Source organism: Cynocephalus volans, chromosome 6 (genome assembly GCF_027409185.1).
Source record: "Cynocephalus volans isolate mCynVol1 chromosome 6, mCynVol1.pri, whole genome shotgun sequence".
Classification (NCBI taxonomy): Eukaryota; Metazoa; Chordata; class Mammalia; order Dermoptera; family Cynocephalidae; genus Cynocephalus; species Cynocephalus volans.
Genome location: NC_084465.1, coordinates 138,499,358 through 138,523,177, shown reverse-complemented (window position 1 = coordinate 138,523,177; position 23,820 = coordinate 138,499,358). Strand labels below are relative to the sequence as shown.

Below are 23,820 nucleotides of genomic sequence, written 5' to 3'. Positions count from 1 at the left end.
ATTCTGTATTCTTCTCAATATGTCAATTAACAAAAGGTCTGACAGAACTTCTCGGTAAGTTTCTTTCTAATAAAATGTAAACCTAATGCAAACAATTTTATGTAGAATAGAAATACAGGAGTCAAGGAATCAAATTGTTCTGATTTTGTCTCATCACATGTAATAGAGATTGACAGAGAAATGAGTTCATGATTGGCCTTATGTCAAATGTTTTCCAGTTAAGAGCTACTAGATTCATGGTGCTTTTTGTCCATTAGATATGGGAATGAAATCATAACCTGACTGCTGAGAATTAGGGGAATTTGGAGACAATTCACCGAGTGAAGAAGTCTCTAAAGATTGAGCCTAGATTTCTGGTCAAGAGGACATCCCCCTTCAAAATGAAGAAAACTAACGTTTATTGAGTGTCTACTATTTCCCAACAATATCCAAGTAATAATTACAGCAATAATGATAACTAATGACTTTGGTGTGTTGACTCTATGCCAGGTTCTCTTCTTTGTGCTTTACATGGATAAACCATTTAATCCTCACAACAGTTCTATGAAGTAGAGAAGACTAGTAAGAGTTGTGCTCATTCCCTGTTCCTCCTGCTTCCATGGAGAGGAAGTTCCCTGCAGTAACACTGTCATTACTTACCCCTTACTCTTTCCCATGGGAAGAGAAAAATTTAACTGATTGATGGTGTTAGAAGAATAAACTGGGCATGCTCAACTCATCCTTCTCTTCTCCCACTGAACGTCCCCTAGTAGGAGCCAGCCTGTCTTCAGGAGGCATGCATTCTGATGTCACCTCTGACTAATGGTAAAAGGCTTCCCCTAGAGTGTGCATCTTACAATTCCCCAGCACAGTCAGTTGCTGTCTGAGTAAACACATTTATTCCAAGGTGAAGTATTATTTTAAATATATGGCTGTAGATTCTATAGGCATTTGCTCCAAAATATTCTGTTCTCTGTTTGAATTTTATACTTAATTGGTTCAGAAATGAGGACCAGATGGGGTGCGTTATTTATCAGGGGCCCCTAAAGCCCATCAATCATCCTCCCATCCCCCACTGACAGAGAGACAGAGGTGCAGAGGACTTAAGTAACTTTCCTGTTGGGCTTGAACCCCAGGCTCCAGAGCTCATGTTCATGGCCACTATTTTAGCTACATTCTCCTTAATATACAGACTCTCTTGAAGTATTGCTTTCATCATCACCATGGTTTCCCCAGATTAGGAAATATGAAGCTCAAAGATAATATTAGCACAGTCACTTAGCAACCAATGAGCTAAGCAGAGATTGGAACTCAGACCACCTGATGCCGAAGGTAGTGTGTTTTCTACTATATCTCACCATCCAATTTAGTTTCTAAAATTGTTCTTTTAAATATCATCCAGGAGGAAGTCATATCCAGAAGAGTAGAAATTGGGGCACCATTTGATAAGCTACAGCTACCTTATTTTATTGTTAACTAAGACAATAACATCAAAGGTTGGTAAAGTCCTCAGTGTTAATGAGCAGCAGAAAATGAGGCAATAGAATTAAAATGTGAATGCAGCCCAAGTCAGGTTTTTTTTCACTAACTCATGCAAGCTACCATCTTTACTTAGGAAAAAAATTGTGTAAATTCCTAATCTCTCCACCATTCTATTCAATTCCTATCTGCACTTTGACTACTCTTCCACACTTAAATCTTGAGCATTAGTCAAAATAACCTCTCTAGTCATCCCTGATCATGAATGTGCTTGCTTTAATGTCAAATAAATTCATGAGACGGGTGTTATTTTATTGTCTGAAAGGATTAGTATTAAATGAGTGTCTTTTGAGGAGTTGTATTAATTTCTTATGTGCTTACCTGAAAAGGCAGAGTAGATTCTTCTGCTTTTGCATAGAGATCAATTTTTGCTTGGCTCCACTGAGATTCAGAGAATCCAATTATTTCATCTTGCTTTTGCAAATTGCCATCTAGTGATGTTCTTGTAAAAACTGTAAGATGTGAATGCTCGGACAAATAGTACCAAAACTGCACCTGTGGAAACACGTTTTGAATGAATTAAATATTCCATTTATCTGTCTGTAGTAGTTTTTCCATAATTAAAATATCCCAAACTAGTTTGGTGTTAAACATAATCTTCTCAATTCTCTTTTCCTCCAAGTGTGAAACCCCAGACAGTGCTAAATACTTCCTCTGCCATCCTTTATATAGCTTTCTAATAAGAGGCTCAAGGCGGCTGCACAAACTTATTTCTAACGTGTGCCTGAGAGACATCTATACTAATAGAAGCTAGCATACTACCAGAACAAGTTCGAGGACATTTATTTGTCCACACACGGATGAACGCTATCACTCAGCTTCTATGGAGGTTTACCAGAATCCTGCTCTCTTGCTTCTTATAAAACTGGGGGGGTATATACTATGATTCAAAGCTATAAAATCAGGTATTACTATACATTATCTTTAATGTTTCAAACATCAAACTGAAAAAAACACTGATAGGTCGGATAAGAGGCATAAAGAAAAATTATGATTTGTAATAATGAATATGCTAATAAAAGTATTAATACTAAAAAAATTGTTTTCTCAGGTAAAAGCAAACTGTAATTAATTCTTTTCATTAACTTCTTCTCTGTTGTGACATTATTAAACAAATTGGGAACTCATGGGATACTGTTCATCAATAATTTAAGCCAAATAAGAAAACATTCTTTGTGAAGCTAGGGAGACTTGATCATTTTTTACCTCCTGCTCACCATGTGATGACATGATCTGAAGGTTTGGTATCTTAACTACATAGTGAAGAAAATATTTAGAGAGGATTATTTTAGGCGCTGATAGCAGTAGTTCTCACATGGAATTCAGCATTGTCATTTATTGAACTAATATTTACTAGGCACTTCATAAGTACTTGGCACTGTCTGAGGCAAAAATTAATTCCCTCAGTGGTTGGATGATTCACTCTATAAAATATGTCAACAAAACCGCCATAAAAACAAGTTGAGATACACTGCAGTCAGGTTTTTTTTTTCTTCCTTCTCATTATCATATGGAAATTCCTAAGGCTGTATATTTTAAAGAAAAATCCAACATTCAAAGATGAGGCCCCTCAGAAATGAAATTCTTCTCTTTGGATTCAAAATGACTCTCTTTCAGTTGTACTATATTTCAATTTTTTTTTCTTTTTTATTCCTCTGTCATTGTGCTTTTATCTGTTACACAGACAGATATCAGTGTAAATATAGGCAACACATTTATTTCATATTTGGGACCAATTTCAGTGACAGAAGTCAACTTAAATATTTTTAGTGCTTTTTTAAAAAAAGTTGTTCAGTTCAAAACATCAAGCATTCTGTGTATCAATATGGGACACTTTTTTTTTGATGTCCACTTAATTGCCAAAGAATTCTTTTTAATCATCCATTTCATTTTAGATTTTATTACCATGCTCACCTAAATTCAGACCTTGACAGGTAAATTAGAAACGTAAAGTCAAGTGGAAGTGTTTAATTAAATTTCATGGAAAGAAAGGATTCATGTTCCTCAACTGCAATTAAATTTTAGATCCCTACTGTAAGCATCGCCATGTTCCAAGCTTGTAAATATGCAAAACAGAGAGTTAAACCTAAGTTGTACAAGAGATTCGTGTGCCCCATCAGAATTTCAAGCTGTCAAACTGTCACTCAGTACATCACCAGTGTGAAGTTATTTTAATAGTGTATTAAATGCAAATGCCAACAGGATCCATATTTAATAGAACTTATATTTAATTTACTCTTTTAACAGAATTTGCATTGTAGAGATTTAAATTCTTTAGTTCATCATAGACCAAGAAACTTTCCACAGTCTTTTCAAATTTAATATTGTTAGAGGTGAAATCATTGAACTCAAGTTACTAACACAGCTGTGATTTCAGATAGGCACTGGACAAGTCTGGAAAATGTGGTTTTCACTCTGGTACACACTAGCAGTAGAACACTAAGTCGTAAACCCAAAATCAATCATGAAGCATTGTGTAAATTTCTCACATAACTCATTATGGCAAGTTGTATTTACCAGGTATTCAGTAAATACAGGTTGAACAAAAGAAGAAAGAAATGAGTGGACTGTTAGTATCAGTTAATATAAATTGAAAAACAGAAGGACATTAGGTGTCCTTAGGGACCTTAGAGTCTTTTGGGGGAAGAGTGCAAAGAAGAAAAGAAACAATTAAGGATAATGAGCATAATTACAAAGATGTGAAAACATTGTGGCTATTTAAATTGAAATTAATTAAAATCAAATGAAATAAAAAATTTAGTTTCTCAGTTATATTCACCACATTTTAAGTGCTCAATAGCTATGTGTAGCTAGTGTCTAGTACGCCAAACATAACAGGAAATCTTCCATCATCACAGAATGTGGTATTAAACAGAGCTGCAGATCATGTAAGTTAAAATTACACCAACCATTCAAAATTTTATTTGCAACTTATTATTTTAAAGAAAATTGTTTTCTTGATTGATGCCTGATTCATTAAAAAGTAATTAAATAAAATGTTAACATAAAAGTCTTGATTTTATTTCTCTTGGGTTTTCAGAAAGGCACAATTTATACATAGTATGTCTACTTAAGACCCTGAATCCTTGTATTTAAGAGACTTTCATGTGGTTAAAAAAGCTTCAAACAAAGTAGTTCCTTTGACTGAAAATTGGAGAGAAAAATTGAAGCTCAAATTATTCTATTCTTTTTAATTGTATTTTCTGGTTTATACTATTTATATTTTTTAAATATATAATCATTCATTTTACTACAAAAGGAAAGAACAGCTTATCAGGTGACTTACACCAGTGACAATACATATAAGTACCTAAGCTGGAGAGGGTGTGATAATTTTGGTGCTATTTGCTCTTTGGTCTCTACAGTGCCCCTGTGGTGTTCTCCAGAGGATCGGCCCCTCCTGCAAAGGAGTAATGAGGCTCTTTGACGTTCATTTCTGTAAACACCCCAGGTCATTACTTAGAAATGATTTCTTCCTTATTTCTTTTTTTTTTTAAGGTTCATTTGATTTTGGTCTGTCTCCATTTGGGACTCTCTTCTTCAAATTCTCTGCCTCTTTCCTCAACTTCTCCTATCAGTCTTTGCTCCAATTGCTTCCCTATCTCAGAGCTCCTTGGTCAGATCTTCATGTCCTCTCATGGCTGTACTGCAATCCCTCAGCCACCTCTGCCTTCTCTGCTTCACATGAGACACTTTATGTATTCCTTGGTCTGGTTTGTGCTACACCTGCTTATATCTTTTCAAGATCTAGAATAAGAATATCTAGAATAACAAGAACAGCAAAAAAAAAAAAAGTTAAAAAAAAGAAAAGAGAAGAAAACAAGTTAAAATATCTATAGCTCCTCAAAATTCGGCTGGAAACAGATTCATGTTGGTAAGAAACAGATTCATCTCTCTCACACACACACACACACACACACACACGTACCCCTCACCATTACCATAGTAAATTTTATGACTCCTAGTTATAATTATGCTTTTTCTTGAGTATTTTCCTGGTAAAGCTTAAGTAAAAGTTTAAACCTTCACAAAACAAACTTTTTCTCATTTAAATCATTAATCTGCATGTGCTCTGATCATACATACACAATGAATAGAGCACCTGCCCAACCCTGTCCTCCATAAACTACTGTTTCCATAAACTAGACCATCAGATACCCTAACATTTACCCTTGAATTAAACCAAACAACCAGGGACAGAATTTTTCTGCACCATTCCAAGCTACACACCATAACTCCTTTTTTCCAAAGGGTTCTTTGATATGAGTTCAGCACTCTACTTTGGGGAAGTTGTAAGACATGGTTTTTCAGGACTCGTTGAGACAGTTTTACAGGTAGGTTATTATTATTATACTGTACTCATGCTCTTGTAGCATTTAACACCGAATTGCTGTCAGCATCCCTCACTAAACTCTACATTTTGATAAAGCAAGCATGTTTGTTGGGACAAGCTTGTGTTTAGTCCACTGAGGATTATGATCAGCACAGAGTAGGTAAGCAATATACTCCTATGTCTGTTGAATCACAGCAAGGATGTTTCTATTGGTATCATTGTGAGCACTCAGGAGAAAAGTCTCAAAAAATTATTTTTGGTTTTGATTTTTTCTTTCCATTTTCTTGAATCTGATGCACATGTGTCCCTCTCAGCATTGGATGCTGGAAAACTTAGACTAAAATGTGTAGCCTTGCCCTGGAAAACTTCACTTTGGGAACCAACTCACCTCTAACTTTATCTATCTTTGCCCTGATTTTTTCATTAACATTTTTAAAAAATTTTGTGAATTATTTTTATCAAAGTAGTATTAAATAATTGAAAAACAAGTTGAAGATTAAAAACAAAAAAAATAGGTAAATATACAAACTAACATTAAAAACAAAAGTTTCATATTACCAGTCTTCTAGTATATAATTGCAAAGTCTTAAAAGTAAGAGTTTGTGGTTTTTGTATGGTAACTCAAATATGAGAACTTAGAAGATATTAATACCCACATTAAACATATTTTATATTTCCTAGTTAATTGTAAACAGGAACTGCATTTCAACACCAGTAAGGAATAGTAGCTTCTGGCTCCCATGTGTTCTGTTTGTCCTATCTCTTATTTTAAGAAAAAATGCCAAGTTTCCAACAGTGGCTGAAGGGAAGCTTTTTGAAGCTTTTAAATTAAAGTCCACATCTTGAACAATGATTAGTTGCAGGAACAATGGTGCATGTCGATGCCATGTGTTGGCTATACATAAAGTACAAGGTAATTCATAAAAATGACCCTAAAATTGTGCTTTTATAAAAGGCGACTCAGAACAGAGAGCTCATGTTCCTTTAAAGTCCTTTCAAAAAAAAAATTCTTACCTATATTAGCCTGATATGATTATGTAGGGAAAAAAATCATATAATTTCATAAAATGAAAGCTTTAATCATATCAAAGTATCCAACTTTGGTTATCTCACTGCCTCACTTTACCATTTTATAAGGAGGAATGTTTATTCCATGAAAACAGCTATTATCAGTAAGCTCCAATTTGGAGGATCAGATGGATTTTTCAATTACCCAAAAAGACAAGAATTTGGTTTGTTTGTTTAAGGAAGTTTTATGAAAGAACTTTTATGAAAATATCACATGACTACAAACTTATCAAAAAGTTATAATGTGCTCTCAGAAAACTCCTTTGAGAGGGAACATTAGCTATGTGTATCTCAGACCATAAATAACCTTCTGTTAACAGTCTGCTACTACTTCCTAAGCTGGAAAGTATTATAAAGGAATCCAAATACTCATCCCTTTAACTCAGCGATTACTAAAATTCAAGTAAATACAAAGGGGAGAAACAAACACTTCATGTGGCAGTCTGTCGTGGCTCCTTGAAGTATTCTCAGTTTTCCAAAAAACAAGGCAAATGACTAAGTCAATATCCAAAGCCTTTGGACATGGAAGCCGTGGTTCTGAGATAAACAACAAGTGTCTAAACTGTCCATAATAGCGTTTTCACTGAGGCCCCACCTAAATAACTCCCCACAGCTAAGCTACAAAATTAAGCAAAACTAAAAGTATCCTCAAATAAAAATAATAATAAATTGAAACCCAATCTCAGTGACCACAAATTAATGGCTCTCAGCAAGCATATAATGGTAGAAAGCATACATTATCTTTAAAAAGAATATACATACATATGTAAATCATATATACATATGATTTTTCAATGACTCGCAGTGAGTCATAGAAATTTCTAATAAGCTCTTAGTGTTTCTTTTCAAATTTCTGTAAAGCAGGCATCCAATGTCTTTTATGTATTTAACAATAGTGATCTCATTACTGTGTGTATGTATGACCTTGAATTAAAGCTATATTAGCTTGTAATGTACTTTTAAAGAGCAAAACTTCTAGAGTTCTCGGAAAAAAAAAAAAAACTCTATCTTTTTCTGTCTACTGCATAGGATTTAGTTAAAATAAAGGAAAGGCAGAACTGGCAGTTTTTTTAATCCTTATTCCCACAAAGAAATGGAAAGAAAAACAAAGCTGGGGGGTGCAGGGCAGGGAGCACAACCTATTAAGAACCCCAGGCACTCCCACTCAGATTTACACCAAGCTGAAAGTATAATTAGGTTTATACCTTTGAATGATATGCAATTTATCATCAGAAATGCCTGAGTCAACTGCTGTAACCTACATTTACAGGTGATGCATCTAGTGTGTGGCAGTATTGATCTCTTCATTATTTTCTGATAAGTAGAGACAAAAAATGAGCTGAAATCCTAAAGGCTTAGAAGCATGTTGGAACTCTTAAAAGGACCAAAGAGAAGACAAGCTAAATAGAAATATCTAACTTAGGTATTAGTCTTATGAAAAGTAAAGGAATTATGGTCAGTGAATACCTACTGTGTGCCAAATACTTTGCCAGGCTCTATTTAATCACATTTTAATCCCCACGACCACGTGAAAGAGGTACACTAATGCTTATGCTTCCAGTGTAAACACCAAGTCTCTAGTGGAGTATACAACTTGTCAGCACCACAATTAGAAAGTGGCAGAACTGAGATTTGAACCAGAGGTGATCCCAAACTCCTCCTCTCTCCTCTATTATGCTATTAAAATGGAATGAGTATTTTACTGCTTGGTCTGTGTTTACCTGGCACCACTGAACTAATTGAAAAAAAATAAAATTTCATTAAATGTAATTATTTTTTCTGCATATGTTTTTCTTTATTTATCTTTTCATCTTTCTTTCAATAAGCACTTATTTGACTTATTTTATTTTAATGAATTAACATTGTTGGCTAAGATACCAAGTAATTTTGACAATGTGTATCTGCAGCTTTAAAACTCGAAAAAAATTACATGAAAAGAATATAAAATAACAAAGGTTTTTTTTTTAATAGGCCACCAATAAGAATGGTGAAATTTATAGGTTGCAAATGGTCTTTTGGAAGAATGTGGCATTTCATGTTGAAATAGCTCATATAAATCTCTTAATTCATCATGAAAATGGTAGTCAAACATGGCAGGCATTTACTAGCAGAGCTACCCAAGCCCAATGCTTTTTACAACCACAGTATGGCCAATGGAAATTGGGAACAGTTGATTACCTGACATGGAGTAGAGACGGTGAGCAATTTTGTAAGGATAGGACTTCCAAGCTTGGCCACACCAGGGGACTGATGTGCACTCAAATAAATAAATGATCCTGCAAAAACAAATGTGAAGTCACATGGAGACAAGATCTGTTGTACATTTAGCAGTTCTTTGCTTTAGTATCTTAGCCTTGCACACATTCAACTGTCAATCAGATCAAGATAATTACATTTTTATTTATTTACCATTAAGCTCTGTAGATAACAAAAAAGCATTTTCAGATGTATCACACTAAATATCTAAAATAAAATTCAATTGATTAAAAGCAAGTTCTTGATCCAAATCATTTAAACAAGAATTTTTATTGGCTTTAACTCTTGTTATAAAGTTTGAAATCAAATTAAGTGAAGCTTCTATGCTTACAATTAGATATTCAGCCTGCCCTTATGAAATTCCCCTGAGAGCTTTACTTTTAAGTATCTTCACAAAGTAACGAGGGATACGAGCCTATGAAATGAGTTTGGTTTCTCCTGGGGTTTACATGTTTGACATTGTTGTCTGTGCTAGAGGGGATAGAAGCTTAATTAAAGATCTAATCTGAACGTTAACAAAATAACTGCTTTTAGATTTTAACTACAACGGATGTGCTCATGGCAAATGTAGAAGGGATACCATCTCACAGCAGCTCAGAAGATCACACATTCTGAGCTGCTGTCAGGGGCAGCTTTACTGAATATTAAAAGCACTTACAAGGAAGGCTGTGCCAAACGTTGTCAAGGTCTGATTCTGCCCTTTGATTGGAAAGCCAACTATTTTGACCGAAAAATACCACTTTTGGACAGTGATTTTCCTAGACAAAGATCAGTGCTAACTGCACAGAAAATAACGGGTTTCACAACTTAAATGTATTCTTTTATAGATTCCACCACACATTCAACCAAACAGGTAAGGTTGAGAGTCAGCCGTATCTCTGAGTGGGAAAAACAGAACCCAGTTTATATCGGCTTTAAATTTCCAAACCAACTGGGAAGGATAAAGACTACAGTTCCCAAATTTCAAACTGAGAGTAAAGAAACAGTATATGAACGTTCATTAAATTCTGTATGCTTCACCTATAAAAGAAGAGAGTAGGAAAAGATGATTTTGAAAAATTATTCTACCTTGAAAATCCTCAAATTCAAGTAAATATTCAACTGAAATTTTTAAAAAGATTAATCAAAAAGTCTGTTTAAGTATTAACAAATACTCAAAGGCCTTTCTTCCCCAGTCATTTAAAACAATATACACAATTTCAAACAAGCAGTTAATGAAGTTGGAACATATATGCATCCAGACTCCAAAATTTGAAATAAGCAAAGTGCTTGGATAAATTGGTTAGACCACGAAAATAACTGGAAAAGTGATGAGAGAAGATCTAAGAAGAAGTGGATGCTCCTACAGCCAAGCTGTATTTAATTTTTAAAAAACAAATATTTGCAACATTATTCAAGGTATCTCAGGTCTTAGAAAAATATGGAGAGCTCCATGATTCACTTTATGATGCCAGAATATCTTTAATTTTTTAAAAAACTGATGAAATAAAAATTATAGAGCAATCTTAATTGCACTGAATAAATTTGAAATACTCTTCAAAAGATAGTATGTCCTGACCCATCAGAGCTTGGAAATTTGGTTTAATTTAGGAGCACTACAACATAGTCAGTTACATCAATAAATTAAAGAGTAAAATCATAGAATCATATCCAAATATTGAAAAGACTATGATAAAATTATCAAGGCCATTGAATGAATACAAGGTTGACATTTAAAAAAATTGTATTTCTATATACAAACAACAACCAAAAAAATTTTTTTAAAGTAACATTTATAATAGCTGCAAAAGCATAGAAAAATATTGGCAAAAGATTCTCCAAACCTCTACCCTAAAAGCTGCAAAATGTTATTTAGTGTAATTAAAGAAGTCCTAAATAAGTTGAGAGATTGCAAACATTTGAAAAGATCATTTTTCAGTGAAATACAAATAAATATTACATATGAGAAATCATTTTACACTCATAAACTGTACAAATTTTAAGAGAATTATAGTGCTTCTTGTTGGTAGGAAAAATGTTGATAGTACTCCAGTTTTACTTCTGGAAATTGAAGTATTAAAGTTTGGGGTAAAAGCAATCTATCAATACTTATGAAATGTATAAATATATATCTTGCTTTAAAAATACAGGATCTTCACTCTTAGTTATCTATTGCATAAAATTAAAAGCATCTTATTTAAAGAACTGTGCACAAGAATGAATTTGGCAGTGTTGTCATGATATTAATGTCACAAGATAAGGGAACAGCTAGATATATTATGATATATTCGCACCAAAAAGCCAAGAAACTAAGCGAACAAAACGACAAGAATTTGGCTTCTACTTTCAGACAATATTGAGTATCACAGACCAGATTTAATATTCTGTATTAAGCTAGCAAAAAAAAAAATCAGTAAAAAATTATATTAAACAATGGTTTTCAAATGCAGGACAATGGAAATGTAAGATCACAGGAGAGAGACCTCTGAGAAAGGGGAAACAAATTAGCCAAGCCATATCATTTTCCAGCTTACTGCCTGGACAGAGTTTCCAAGCTGCCAGGAAGGGAGAGGGGAAAAGGAGAGTGGTGGTATCACTGAATTGAAAAGATAGAGTTGGTACTTTGGGGAGACCAGGTGGCTGGAATTCATAAGACAGGGTACAAACTGCCCCTTTCAGGTACTGGAGCTCTTTTTCTTTATACCTGCAAAGAGAGCAAGTTCAAGAGATCTGCAGACTGCCCCTTTAGTCACCACCTGAATACTGACCAGTGCATGGATATGAGAAACTATCTGAGGTTTGGAGACAAAATGCCTGAAAGGAATAGATGGGATATTTCCCAAAGGTCACAAAGGACCAGGAATAGTAGGGTTCTCTCACCACCCAGAGTGAAAAAAGTAGGCATTAGATAGAGTACTCAAGAAAAATGAAAACTTATGCCTAGACAAAAACATGTATGCAAATTTTATAGTGTTTTTATTTATGTTTACCAACATTTGGGAACAATTCAAATATTTTTTAGTTAACAAGTAGATAAAAGAACTGTAGTTCATCCACACAATGAACTACTATGCAGCAATGAAAAAGGAAGGAACAACACAGATGAATCTCAAATCCATTTTGTTAATTGAAGGAAGCCAGACTTAAAAGGCTACGTACTGTATGATTCCATTTACACAACATTCTTCTGGAACAGGAAATACAATAGGGATAGAAATCATATCAGTGGGTGTCAGTGGCTGGAACTGGGAAAGGTCTCGACTACCAAGTGTACAGAAGAATGTTGGCGGAGGATGGGATGGCTTTATATCTTGATGTTCTTGATGGTTACACAACTGTATATGTTTGTGAAAACTCAGTGAACTATACACTAAACCAGCTGAATTTTGTTACATTTAAATTATACTTTAACATAAAAAAATGAAAAAAAAAAAGAACAGACTTTGCTTGACGACTTGGAGGAATTGCCATGAGGTATCTCCAGTAACAAAAGGACTACAGTTACAGTATAATTTCACATGTTTTGTAAAATAAACGCTCCTCTAAATACTTATAATTTTAAATCCGTACATATCTACCATATATACGTTTTTATATGATTATATGAACATATAGAAGCATGAGTTGTCTGTTTGGATGTTTAACAGGGTAGCTAAGAATGGGAAAGAAGAAGCCAAGAGAAAGGAGGAAAAAAAAATCAAGACTTCACTACATAAAGTAAAAGAAAACTATATAATATCAATCCATTCCAGTTTTATGTAAAATTACATATGGGAGTGTACGTGGATGAGAAAAATACTGGAGATTCGCTTAAAAAGCTCTAATCTATGAACTTGAAGCTCTAAAAATAATACAGACTAAAACATGATCTTAGACACAGGGACTATCAAACTGAGTGCTCTGCATTTCCCTAGAAATTTCCACCTCCCTGGTCCTGGTTTGTCCTCCTCCTCATTTGTGATTTAAAACAGCTGCTGAATATCTTAACTTTTGATAATGACAATCATGGGTAAAGAGGTGTTGATTCCATGATTTAGATTTTTTTTTTTTAATCAGACTTTTCTAAAATGGGAAAAATGGCAATTTCGTCATCCCTCACACTTTGAATTAGAACAGCCATCCCCAGTCTTATCAATTATATTTCTAGCTTTCAACATTACTTGTATTACAAGAAATTAAGAATGGGTATTTCAATACTTAACACAGGGGCCCTATTGGAATCATTATTAGCATAAATCATAATTAAGTAGTAATTATAAGATGGCGAGAGTCTGAAGGTGAATTGTAAATGTGTTTTCTAATTGTGATGGTATTTCTAATATTCTTATTAGAATGGACAACATATATCTACCAATGTTTATTGAGCTCTTACTATATGAAAAACCCTAACAGGTATTATTTCATCTAATCCTTATAACAATTCTACATGGAAGGTCCTTTTCTCCCCCCCTATTTTCTAGCTAAAAAAAAAGAGGAAACACATTAGCAGTTAACAACTTGTGCTGTATCAGCACCATGACTTAACTATGGGCTGCCCGTGCTCTTCATGACCTGTTGATGGCCCGGCTCACATTATGATGTTGGAGGAGAAGGGGTCTGGGAAGGCCCAGTAATCAGCATTAACCCACCTTGTCTTCTTATCAGGTTCTTGACTTCACCACAGAAAAGAATTCAAGAGAAGGGTCACAGTAGAAAGTGAGAATGGGTTTAATGTAACGGATGAGAGATATAGATTTCACAGAGTGCAGCCTAGCTCCAGAGACTGAGCAGGGTCCACACCAGGTCCAATACAAAAGTAAGAAATATCTCCTTAAAGTCTAGTACAGCGCACAGGATGGCTCAGGAGAGTGAGCAGCTGCTGGCCAGAAGGAAGTTTGCTACAGGAGAAAGCAAACACACCTCACCCAGCGAAGTACTTGTTGGCCCCCCAAAAGTGAGCGAGAACCCTGCCTTCTGCTGGGATTCAACTTTTATAGTCTCACTATCTAATACATATTCATACTATCTAATGAGTATGCATTGCACTTTACTGAGCATGCTTGGCTACGAGGGTTAAATAACCCCTTTCTACTGAGCATGCGCAGACACTGGTTTTGCATAAACCAGCTCCCTGAGGTCTCACATTGGTACAAAAATAGATTCAACTTGCAATAATAACTCTTCTATAGGGGAGGGCGTAGCGGAGGGCCTTGAGACCCTAGGGAATGGCTTGTAACCCAGAGGTGTGTCCTGAAACCCAAACCCTGAGAAACTGAGAACCTCTTATTTCAGTCGGACACCACAGCACGCTGAGCTTCCACTGGGAATCACTGTCTTGGCTCAGCCCTTCATCGTCTCTCACTAAAACCATTACTTCAGCATATCCGTGTTTCTTCTACCCCAGTCATTCACCCTCTCCATTCTCCTAATCTCAGCCAGTAGAACTTTTTAGAACAAATCTGATGGGTCACATGCTTTAATATGATGAATGAGGTCACAATTATCCTCCAGATAAATTTCAATTTCCTAGGAACTCTCTGTGGATCCTTTTCTTTCCTTTTCTTTAAATTTTATTTTATTTTGTCAATATACAATGTGGTTGATTATTGTGGCCCATTATCGAAACCTCCCTCCCTCTTCTCTCTCCCCACTCCCTCCCAACAACCTCATATCTATCTGCTCATTTTTTTCTCTCCTGTTTTATTCCTTCTCGGTTCAATCGGAACTAATTCCTTCAATCAGAACTAATTACATCTCTCCCATCCTCTTCCAGGACATTTTCTCTCATTAGGCCATATTCTCTGCTATCTCTCCTTAATTTCTGCTGCCTTCCTGGCTACTTTGCACTTCCCTTCAGTGCTCAAGTCAGGAGTCATCTCCTATCAGGCATCTCGAATCTGTTTGAATCACCCTCCATGCCCCATAAAGCATTTATCACATCCTATTGCAAATCCCTGCTTATCTGCTTCAGACCACCTCAAAGGCAGGGATGTGGCTACCATATCTGTACACCCAGGTCTCGCATATGCTAGGTACTCAGTAATTGGTTTGAACAAAGAAAAAGAAACAAAATATAGGTGGGCTTAAAGAAAATATATATTAATGTATAGTTCCAATTATTAATATTCTCCTTTTTATTTCAAACTTTAAACTTAATCCACTCTGCCACAAGATCTTAAAATATTGAACACCTCCATCACCACCCCCACCACTACCACTGACACAAGCACCCCAATTTCCAATGGCTGTAACTAAAAATACGATCAACACTTAGTTTTGACATACTTCTTTGGAAGTTTTAAAGTAGAAACAGATAAGATAATGTTCAATGAGTTTAAAAGCAGATCTACAGTATGATTGTGTGATTATAAAGTTAATATGATACTCATGCTAATATGATACTAATTATAAAGTTAGTATGATACTATATGAGCAATGGCATCTGATGGCCTATAAATGTAAACAAAGCAAAAGAGAAAAAGAGAACAAACTCTTTCTGTTTTTCTTGGAGTTTCTCAAACTCTTATTGGCAAACTATGTGTAGTTATGGTTCCTTTACTTTAAGAGGATGTGTAAAAATTGTAATGGTGGTTAAAAATATATATGAGGAAGAAGTAAGATTGTTTGTTATAAAGAAGCCTGAAGAGTGTGATTAAATTGTATTCAACTGTTTGTAAATTGATTTTATAGATAGTGCTAAATCTCTGTTCTCTGTCCCCAGAAAGAAGATTAGACTATTTTTCTTTCTCTTTTGCAAAAATTGGATCACTCTAAAAAAAAAGCAAGCCTACTGTACATGACTCCTGGCAACTAAAGAGAATTATGAGATAACTTTGCCCCTTCTTCATGCCTTCGATCCTATCTTTTAAAACTGCAACAACAAAAATGTGGTTATTAAAACAATGCTCCTTTCGTGAAACTCAATTAACCACTAATTATTAAGTTGGTCAGGAGGATTTTAAGGATGACACACCAGAGTACCATTTATATAGCCTATAAATAGACATGGAAATACACAGTACTATCATTTCACAACATGAAAGAAAGAAAACTAATATTTTTTTAAAGATGAAAATGTCCTACCATGATTTGTGTTTGCTATGTGAGCAGCTTTAGGAAAATTGTGCTCTCCGTCACTGAATCCTTTCACCACCTCCCAGGCTGAATTTTCTGTGAGAAATGGCTCCCAGCCGCACAAACCAGACTCAAAGTCACAGGTGAGATGATTTGCTGTTATATGTAGAAAAGAAAATGGGTAAAGAGAGATGAAGTAAGAGCATGCAGTGAAACATTGACTCTATGATAGCCAATAAACTTAGGAGGTCAGCATAATTATTCCACCTTATAGTGAATGCTTTCTGATTATCAGAATAGCTTTCCTTTTTCCAGCCTTACAGAATTTTCCATATGCTGTGTGAGCCATGGCCATTCTACACTCTCTTATCTACAAGTCTGGCACATTTCATCTTAATTGGTCAACTCCATTGCATTTAATGATGCAAGGTTAAAGCTCTAGAGCTTCCAGAGAGTTACTTATTCACCTGCCTAGTATAAACCTGCTGAGAAGTTAGCAAAAATAAATAAATAAATCCATTTAACAGGAGGGAATTTAAATTAATTCTAAACATCTGAAGAACTTTTGGTCAAAGTCTCAGTATTCATTTCATTATTCTATTTTAACAGTTTCTCTAAAGAAAATGCCTAGCCATTTTGGAATTGCAGATAAATTAGACATTCTGAACATTACTTTTCTTCTCTCTACACATAACTAAAACATTGGAAAATACTTAAATTTCCACATGTATTATGAAAGAATTAGTTCTAGAGAAAATTATGGTTTGGGTAAGCTTTATAGGCATCTTTCCCAAATTTGACAGCAAATTAGGGAGAAAAAAAAGTAGATTTCAGAGGACTAGACAATAAACTAAAAATTCTAATAATGTGGTATGTGCTTTTCAGAAGTTAGTTTTTAAATGCTTAAATATATTTTCCTAAAATAAAAATGATAGTAATGGCTTATCTTAGATTGTAGTTTTAAGGATAAACAAATAAAATAAATTTAAAAACTTATTACCATATATTCCTTTTTATGCTGACGTATTTTTATAACAGTGGGGGAGGAAGGGTAAATAAAATAACTTTTCAGAAAACACCCAAACTTTTGACAAATTTCATAAGATCCCAATGCTATCATCTTTAATAACAATAATGATGGGCATGTTACCACTGAGTTTTAAATACGTGCCAGGTATTTTACATGTATTAACCATAGTTCTCACCAATATCCTACATGTTAAGTATAATTATCCCCAAAAGAGAAAAATGAAACTCATAAAACTAAACAATGTGGCTGTGGTAAATTTTAGTAAGCTGAGCACCTGGACTTTGAGCCTAAATGAACATCTAGACTCTTAACACCAAAACTTTTACTATGAAACCTCCCTAAACCAGTAACTCTGTCTCATTATTAAAAAGACTGTCACCATGTGTTTGCTTCTAACCATTATTTTAAATTTTAAATAATATGACCAATTTGACCAGCATTTTAAATAATCTCTCTATATCTTAATAATCACAGGATCTTCAAATCTCTGTAAACAGGAATGCCTGGTTTTATGACAAGATATTTCATCACTAACATCCAATTTTTCAAACACTAAAGTTATTAACATTATCAAGATGACAGAATAAATGATTCTCAGCAACACTCCTTCCCACAAGTAGCCAATTTACACCTATTAAAAAGCAGACTGCCAACCTGGGACTGTTGGAGCTGGGGAAAGGGGAGGAGAGATCCATGGAGTTTGTGAAGGCATGAGAGACCACATGAGAGGGGTAAGCATAGCACCAATCATTCTGAGCCCTGGCTGCTTCTGAGCTAGCCTGGTACGGGGCAGAAGGTGGCTGCAACATGCAGATTAAAGCTGGAAAAACCTGCAGCAACACTCTTTACATGAATTTGCTTGGAGTCTACATGGGAGAGGAGGACTTTGGACTGTACTATACCACCTACAGGCCAGAAAGACCACTGGCAGGAATCCCCTGTTCCCACATAGGAATGAGCAGTCACAGCCAACTGGAGGAATGAACTGTCCATAGGCCTGTGAGTTATCGGGAGGAATGTACATATGGCCTGCCCCACAGCAAGTGGTTGGCATGCAGGGGAAAGGCTGGCCTACCAGGAGAACATTGGATACAGTGTGGACAGCTAGTCTCAGACGAAATCACTCAGGATGATAAAACTACGGAGGGAACAATCTGCAGGAAAGACTCAGTCCCGGACAGAATTTCCACACAGCCCAGACCTGGAAGTGATTAACACCAAAAATTAAAACCCTATCTGTACAAAAAGACTTCCCCAGAGTATCAGCTCAAAACAGCAATTTAGCTCAGCCACAGAGCTCAAGTACTGGTCCCCACAGGTATTTCCCCAAACTTGGGAATTAACCACAAGATAGCATATTAGTTTGAGTGCAGAGACTACATGGTGGTGGTAGCTAATAATCCACCATAGAATGGAAAACAAAAACAAAAACAAGATAACACAGACCAGAGACAAAGCTCTGATATTAATCAGTAAAGGTCTAATACCACCAGAGAACACCTATAAAATCTACAAGACATTGCAGTCTCCTCAAATGCCCAGGCATCAATGTAAAGACCTAAAGATTGAGAAAGAACAGAGTAATATGATACCACAAAAGGAAACAAACAAAGCACCAGAAATGGACCCAGAGAAACAGCAGATTTATGAACTGTCTGACAGAGAATTCAGAATAACCCTCTTAAGGATGTTCAGGGAGTCACAAGAAAATACAGATAGAAAAGAAAATTATATCTGGAAAACAATTCAGGAACAGAATGAGAAACTTGACAAAGAGAATCAATTTTTTAAAAAAAAATAGAAATTCTAGAAATAAAGAATACATTATCTGAACTGAAAAACTCAATATAAAGCTCCAACAAGACTTAATCTTAATCATATAGAGGAAAGAATCAGTGAACTTGAAGATAGAACATATGAAATTATCCAACCAGCTGAGCAATGAAAAAAAAGAGAATAAGAAAAAATAAAACAAATACAGCAAATACAGGACTCCCTCAAGCAAAATCAACTCCACATAATTGGCATACCTGAAGGAGAAGAAATAGGAAGAGATTTAGAAAGCATATTCAAGGAAAGAATGACTGAAATTTTCCCAAGTACGGAGAAAGATGACAGAATCCAGATAAAGGAAGCTCAGCGGTTGCCAGTCAAATTCAATCCAGAGATGAACACTCCAAGACTCATCATAATCAAATTATTAAAAAAACAAAGACAAAGAGAATACTGAAAGCAGAAAGAGAAAAGAAACACATGATATTCAATGGAACCCCAATATGTTTCTCAGTGTATTTCTCAGTAGAGACCATGCAGGGCTAGAAGGTAATGGGATGATATATTTCAAAGTGCTGAAAGAAAAAGACTGTCAGTCAAAAATTCTGTATTCAGAAAAACTAACCTTCAAATATGAAGGAGAAATAGTCTTACCCAGACAAACAAAAGCTAAGGGAATTCATCAACACTAGACTTGCATTACAAGAAATGCTAAAAGAGCTCTTCAGTCTGAAAGAAGATGATGCTAAATAATAGCAAGAAAATCTCTGAAGGTACATACCTCACTAGTAAAGAAAGTACACAGACAACCTCAGAATACTCCAGTATTGTAAGGGTGGAGAATAAACCACTTATGTTGTTAGTATAAAGACTACAATACAAACCTAACAAGACAATAACACGGCCGACCCCGTGGCGCACTCGGGAGAGTGCGGTGCTGGGAGCGCAGCAGTGCTCCCGCCGCGGGTATGGATCCTATATAAGGCTGGCCGGTGTGCTCACTGGCTGAGCGCAGTGCGGCCGGTCACCAAAATGACAAAAAAAAAAAAAAAAAAGACAATAACATATACAACAACCACATAAGAGATAGGCAATATTAAAAGATGTAACTTGGAACAACATAATATCAGAAAGTGGGAAGAAATGACACCAAAGCAGAGTTGGCTTTGTTTTTTTTTTTTTTCTTTTTTCTAAAATATTAAATTTAAGTTGTTATTAGTCTGAAATAATTTGCTATAACTATAACATGTATTTTGTAAGCCTCATGGTAACCATAACACAAAAACTTAAGAGACATACTAAAAATAAATAATGAGAAATCAAAATACACAGGTAGAGAAAACATCTCAACCACAAAGGAAGACAGAAAGACCAGAAAAAAGATCTGTGAAACAACCAGAAAAAAAATAGCAAAATGGCAGTAACAAATTCCTATATACCAAAAATAATCCTAAATGTAAATGGGTTAAATGCCCCAATTAAAAGACTAAGAGTGGCTGAATGGATCAGCAAGAACCAACAATATTCTGCCTACAAGAAACTCACTTCATCTGTAAAGATACATACTGGCTGAAAGTGAAAGGATAGATAAAGATATTTCACGGAATGGAAACTGAAAAGAGAGCAGGAGTAGCTATACTTAAATGAGAAAAATTAGACTTCAACCCAAGGAAAGTAAAAAAGGGTAAGGAACATCATCATATAATGATAAAGATATCAATTCAACAAGAGGATATAACAATTCTAAATATATACACACCCAATTCTGGAGTACTCAATTATATAAAGCAATTACTATTTGACTAAAAGGAGAGATAGACTTCAACACAATAGTAGTTGAGGACTTTAACACTCCACTTTTGGCAAAGGACAGTTCATCCAGACAGAAAGTTAAACAGGAAACATCAGAATTAATATCTACTATAAGCCGACTTGATCTAATGAACATTTCATCCAAGAGCTGCAGAATACACATTCTTCTCAGCAACACATAGAACATTCTGTAGAATAGACCATATGTTAGGACACAAATCAAGTCTTAACAAATTTAAAAAATTAAATCATATCAACTACCTTGTCCAACCACAATGGAATAAAACTAGAAATCAACAACAAAAGGGACACTAGAAAATGTATAAATACATGGAAATTAAACAATATACTCCTAAGCAATGAATGGGTCAAAGAAGAAATCAAAAAGGAAATTAAAATATTCCTGGAGACAAATTAAAATGAAAACACAACATACCAGAACCTATTTGATATGGGAAAAGCACTTCTGAGAAGGAAGTTTATAGCAATAAATGCCTACATCAAAAGAGAAGAAAGGCTCCAAATAAACAATCAAATGTTTTACCTCAAAGAGCCTGAAAAACAAGAATAAACCAAACCCAAAATCAGTAAAAGGAGAGAAATGACAAAGAGAAAGGCAGAAATAAATGAATTAGAGATTTAAAAAATACAAAAGATCAATGAAACAGAGTTAGTTTTTTGAAAAGATAAAACAAATTGATAAACTTTTAGCTAGTCTAATGAAGAAAAAAGAGAGAAGACTTGAAAAGATCATACACCATGATTAAGTGGGATTCATCCCAGGGATACAAAGATGGTTCAACATACATAAATTTATAAATGTGAGACATCATACCAACAGAATGAAGGGAAAAAATATGATAATTTTAATAGATGGAGAAGAATTTGATGAAATCCAGCACAGTTTCACAGTAAAAATGGTCAACAACAAATCAGGTATAGAAGCAATGTGTCTCAACACAATAAAAACTATATACAAAAAACCCACAGCTAATATCATACTAAATAGACAAATTGGAGGATTTTCCTCTAAGATCTGGAATGAGACAAAGGATGTCCACTTACTTTCCCCACTCTTATTCAGCATAGTACTAGAAGTTCTAGACATCATAATAAGGCAAGAGAAAGCAATAAAGGTATTCAAATCAGAAAGGAAGAAGTCAAACAATCACTATTTGCGGATGACAGGGTCCCATACATAGAAAACCCTAAAGACTCCACCAAAAAAATTACTAGAATTAATAAATGAATTCAGTATAGTAGCAGGATACAAAACCAACACACAAAAATCAATAGCCTCCCTATACACCAATATCAAAATAGCTGAAGAAGAAATAAATTAACCCCATTCACAATAGATACCAAAAAGTGAAACACATACGAGTAAATTTAACCAAGGAAGTGAAAGACTTCTACAATGAAAACTGTAAAACATTGGTGAAAAAAATTGAAGAGGACACAAGTTACGGAAAAATATCCCATGTTAATGGGTTGGAATAATTAACGTCATGAAAATGTCCATATTACCTAAAGCAATCTACACATTCAGTGCAATCCCTATCACAATACCAATGACATTCTTCACAGAAGTAGAAAAAACAGTCTTAAAATTTGTGTTGAACCACAAAAGACACCTTATAGCTAAAGCAATCTCAAAGAAAAGAACAAAGCTGGAGGCATCACTCTTCTTGACTTCAAAATATAGTACAAATCTATAACCAAAACAGCATGATATTGGCATAAAAACAGATAAAGTAGAGAAAATAGAAAAATAGAATAGAGAACCCCAAAATAAACCCACACATTTTCAGCCAACTGATTTTCAACAAAGGTGCCAAATATATACAGTGGGGAAAGGGCAGCCTCTTCAACAAATGGTGCTGGGAAAACTGGAGATCCACATGCAGGAGATTGAAACTAGACCCCTGTCTCTCGCTAGACATAAAAATCAACTCAAAATGGATCGTATATCCAAATTTAACACTTGAAACTATTAAACTACTGGAAAATAACATGGGAAAAATGCTACACAAAATGGAGAGGGCAGCACTTTTAGAATGAGACCACAAAGACAAAGGCAACTAAAGGAAAAACACATAAGTGGGACTGTATCAAACTAAAAAGCTCTGCACAGCAAGGGACAAAAAGTGAAGGGACAACCTACAGAATGGGAGAAAATGTTTTCAAACTACACATCAGACAAGGGGCTGATATCTAGAATACATGAGGAACTCAACCAACTCAACCACAAAATAATAAATAACTCAATTAAAAAATGAGGAAAAGACCTAAAAAGACCTCTCTGAAAAACAGGTGTACAAATGGCCAACAGGCACATGAAAAAATTATCAATATCACTAATCAACAGCAAAATGAAAATTGAAACCACAAGGAGATATCATCTCACTCTGGTTAGAATGGCCATTATCAACAAAACAAAACAAACAAACAAAAAATAACAAATGGTGGTGAAGACACAGAGAAAAGGGAACTCTCCTACATAGTTGGTGGGAATGTAAATTGGTAGAACCACTATGGAAAACAGTATGGAGGTTCCTCTGAGAACTAAAAATAGATCTACCTTTTGACCCAGCTTATCTTTCTACTGGGTATATACCCAAAAGAAATAAAATCAGTATATCAAAAAGCCACCTGCACTCTCAGGTGCATCACAATGCTATTCACAATAGCCAAGGAATGGAATCAATTGAAATGTGCATCAACAGATGAATGGATTAAAAAACTGGTATATACACACACTGGAATACCACTCAGCTGTAGAAAGAAATGATATCCTATCATTTGCAGCAATATGGATGAACTGGAAGCTATTATGTAAAGTGACGTAAGTCAGGCACAAAAAGACAAATACCACATGATATCACTCATATGTGGAATTTTTTTAAAAAGTCATTCTCACAGAAGTAGAGAGTAGAATAATGGTTACCAGAGGGCAGGGGTTAGGGGGTGGAAGAAGGAAAAATGGGTACAAAACTAA

The 23,820-nt window shown here is 34.9% G+C and overlaps 1 protein-coding gene across 1 annotated transcript in view; it reads right to left on the bottom strand.

Annotated features, from left to right (window-relative positions):
* The window catches only part of MALRD1 (MAM and LDL receptor class A domain containing 1), a 632,630-nt gene that overhangs the window by 519,454 nt on the left and 89,356 nt on the right, over positions 1-23,820 (bottom strand). Inside the window, exons 11-13 of the mRNA XM_063101139.1 lie at positions 16,217-16,363; positions 9,098-9,195; positions 1,840-2,013 (exon numbers count right to left, since the gene is read on the bottom strand). Coding sequence (XP_062957209.1) covers positions 1,840-2,013; positions 9,098-9,195; positions 16,217-16,363 — 419 coding nt within the window. The remainder of the gene's footprint in view (positions 1-1,839; positions 2,014-9,097; positions 9,196-16,216; positions 16,364-23,820) is intronic.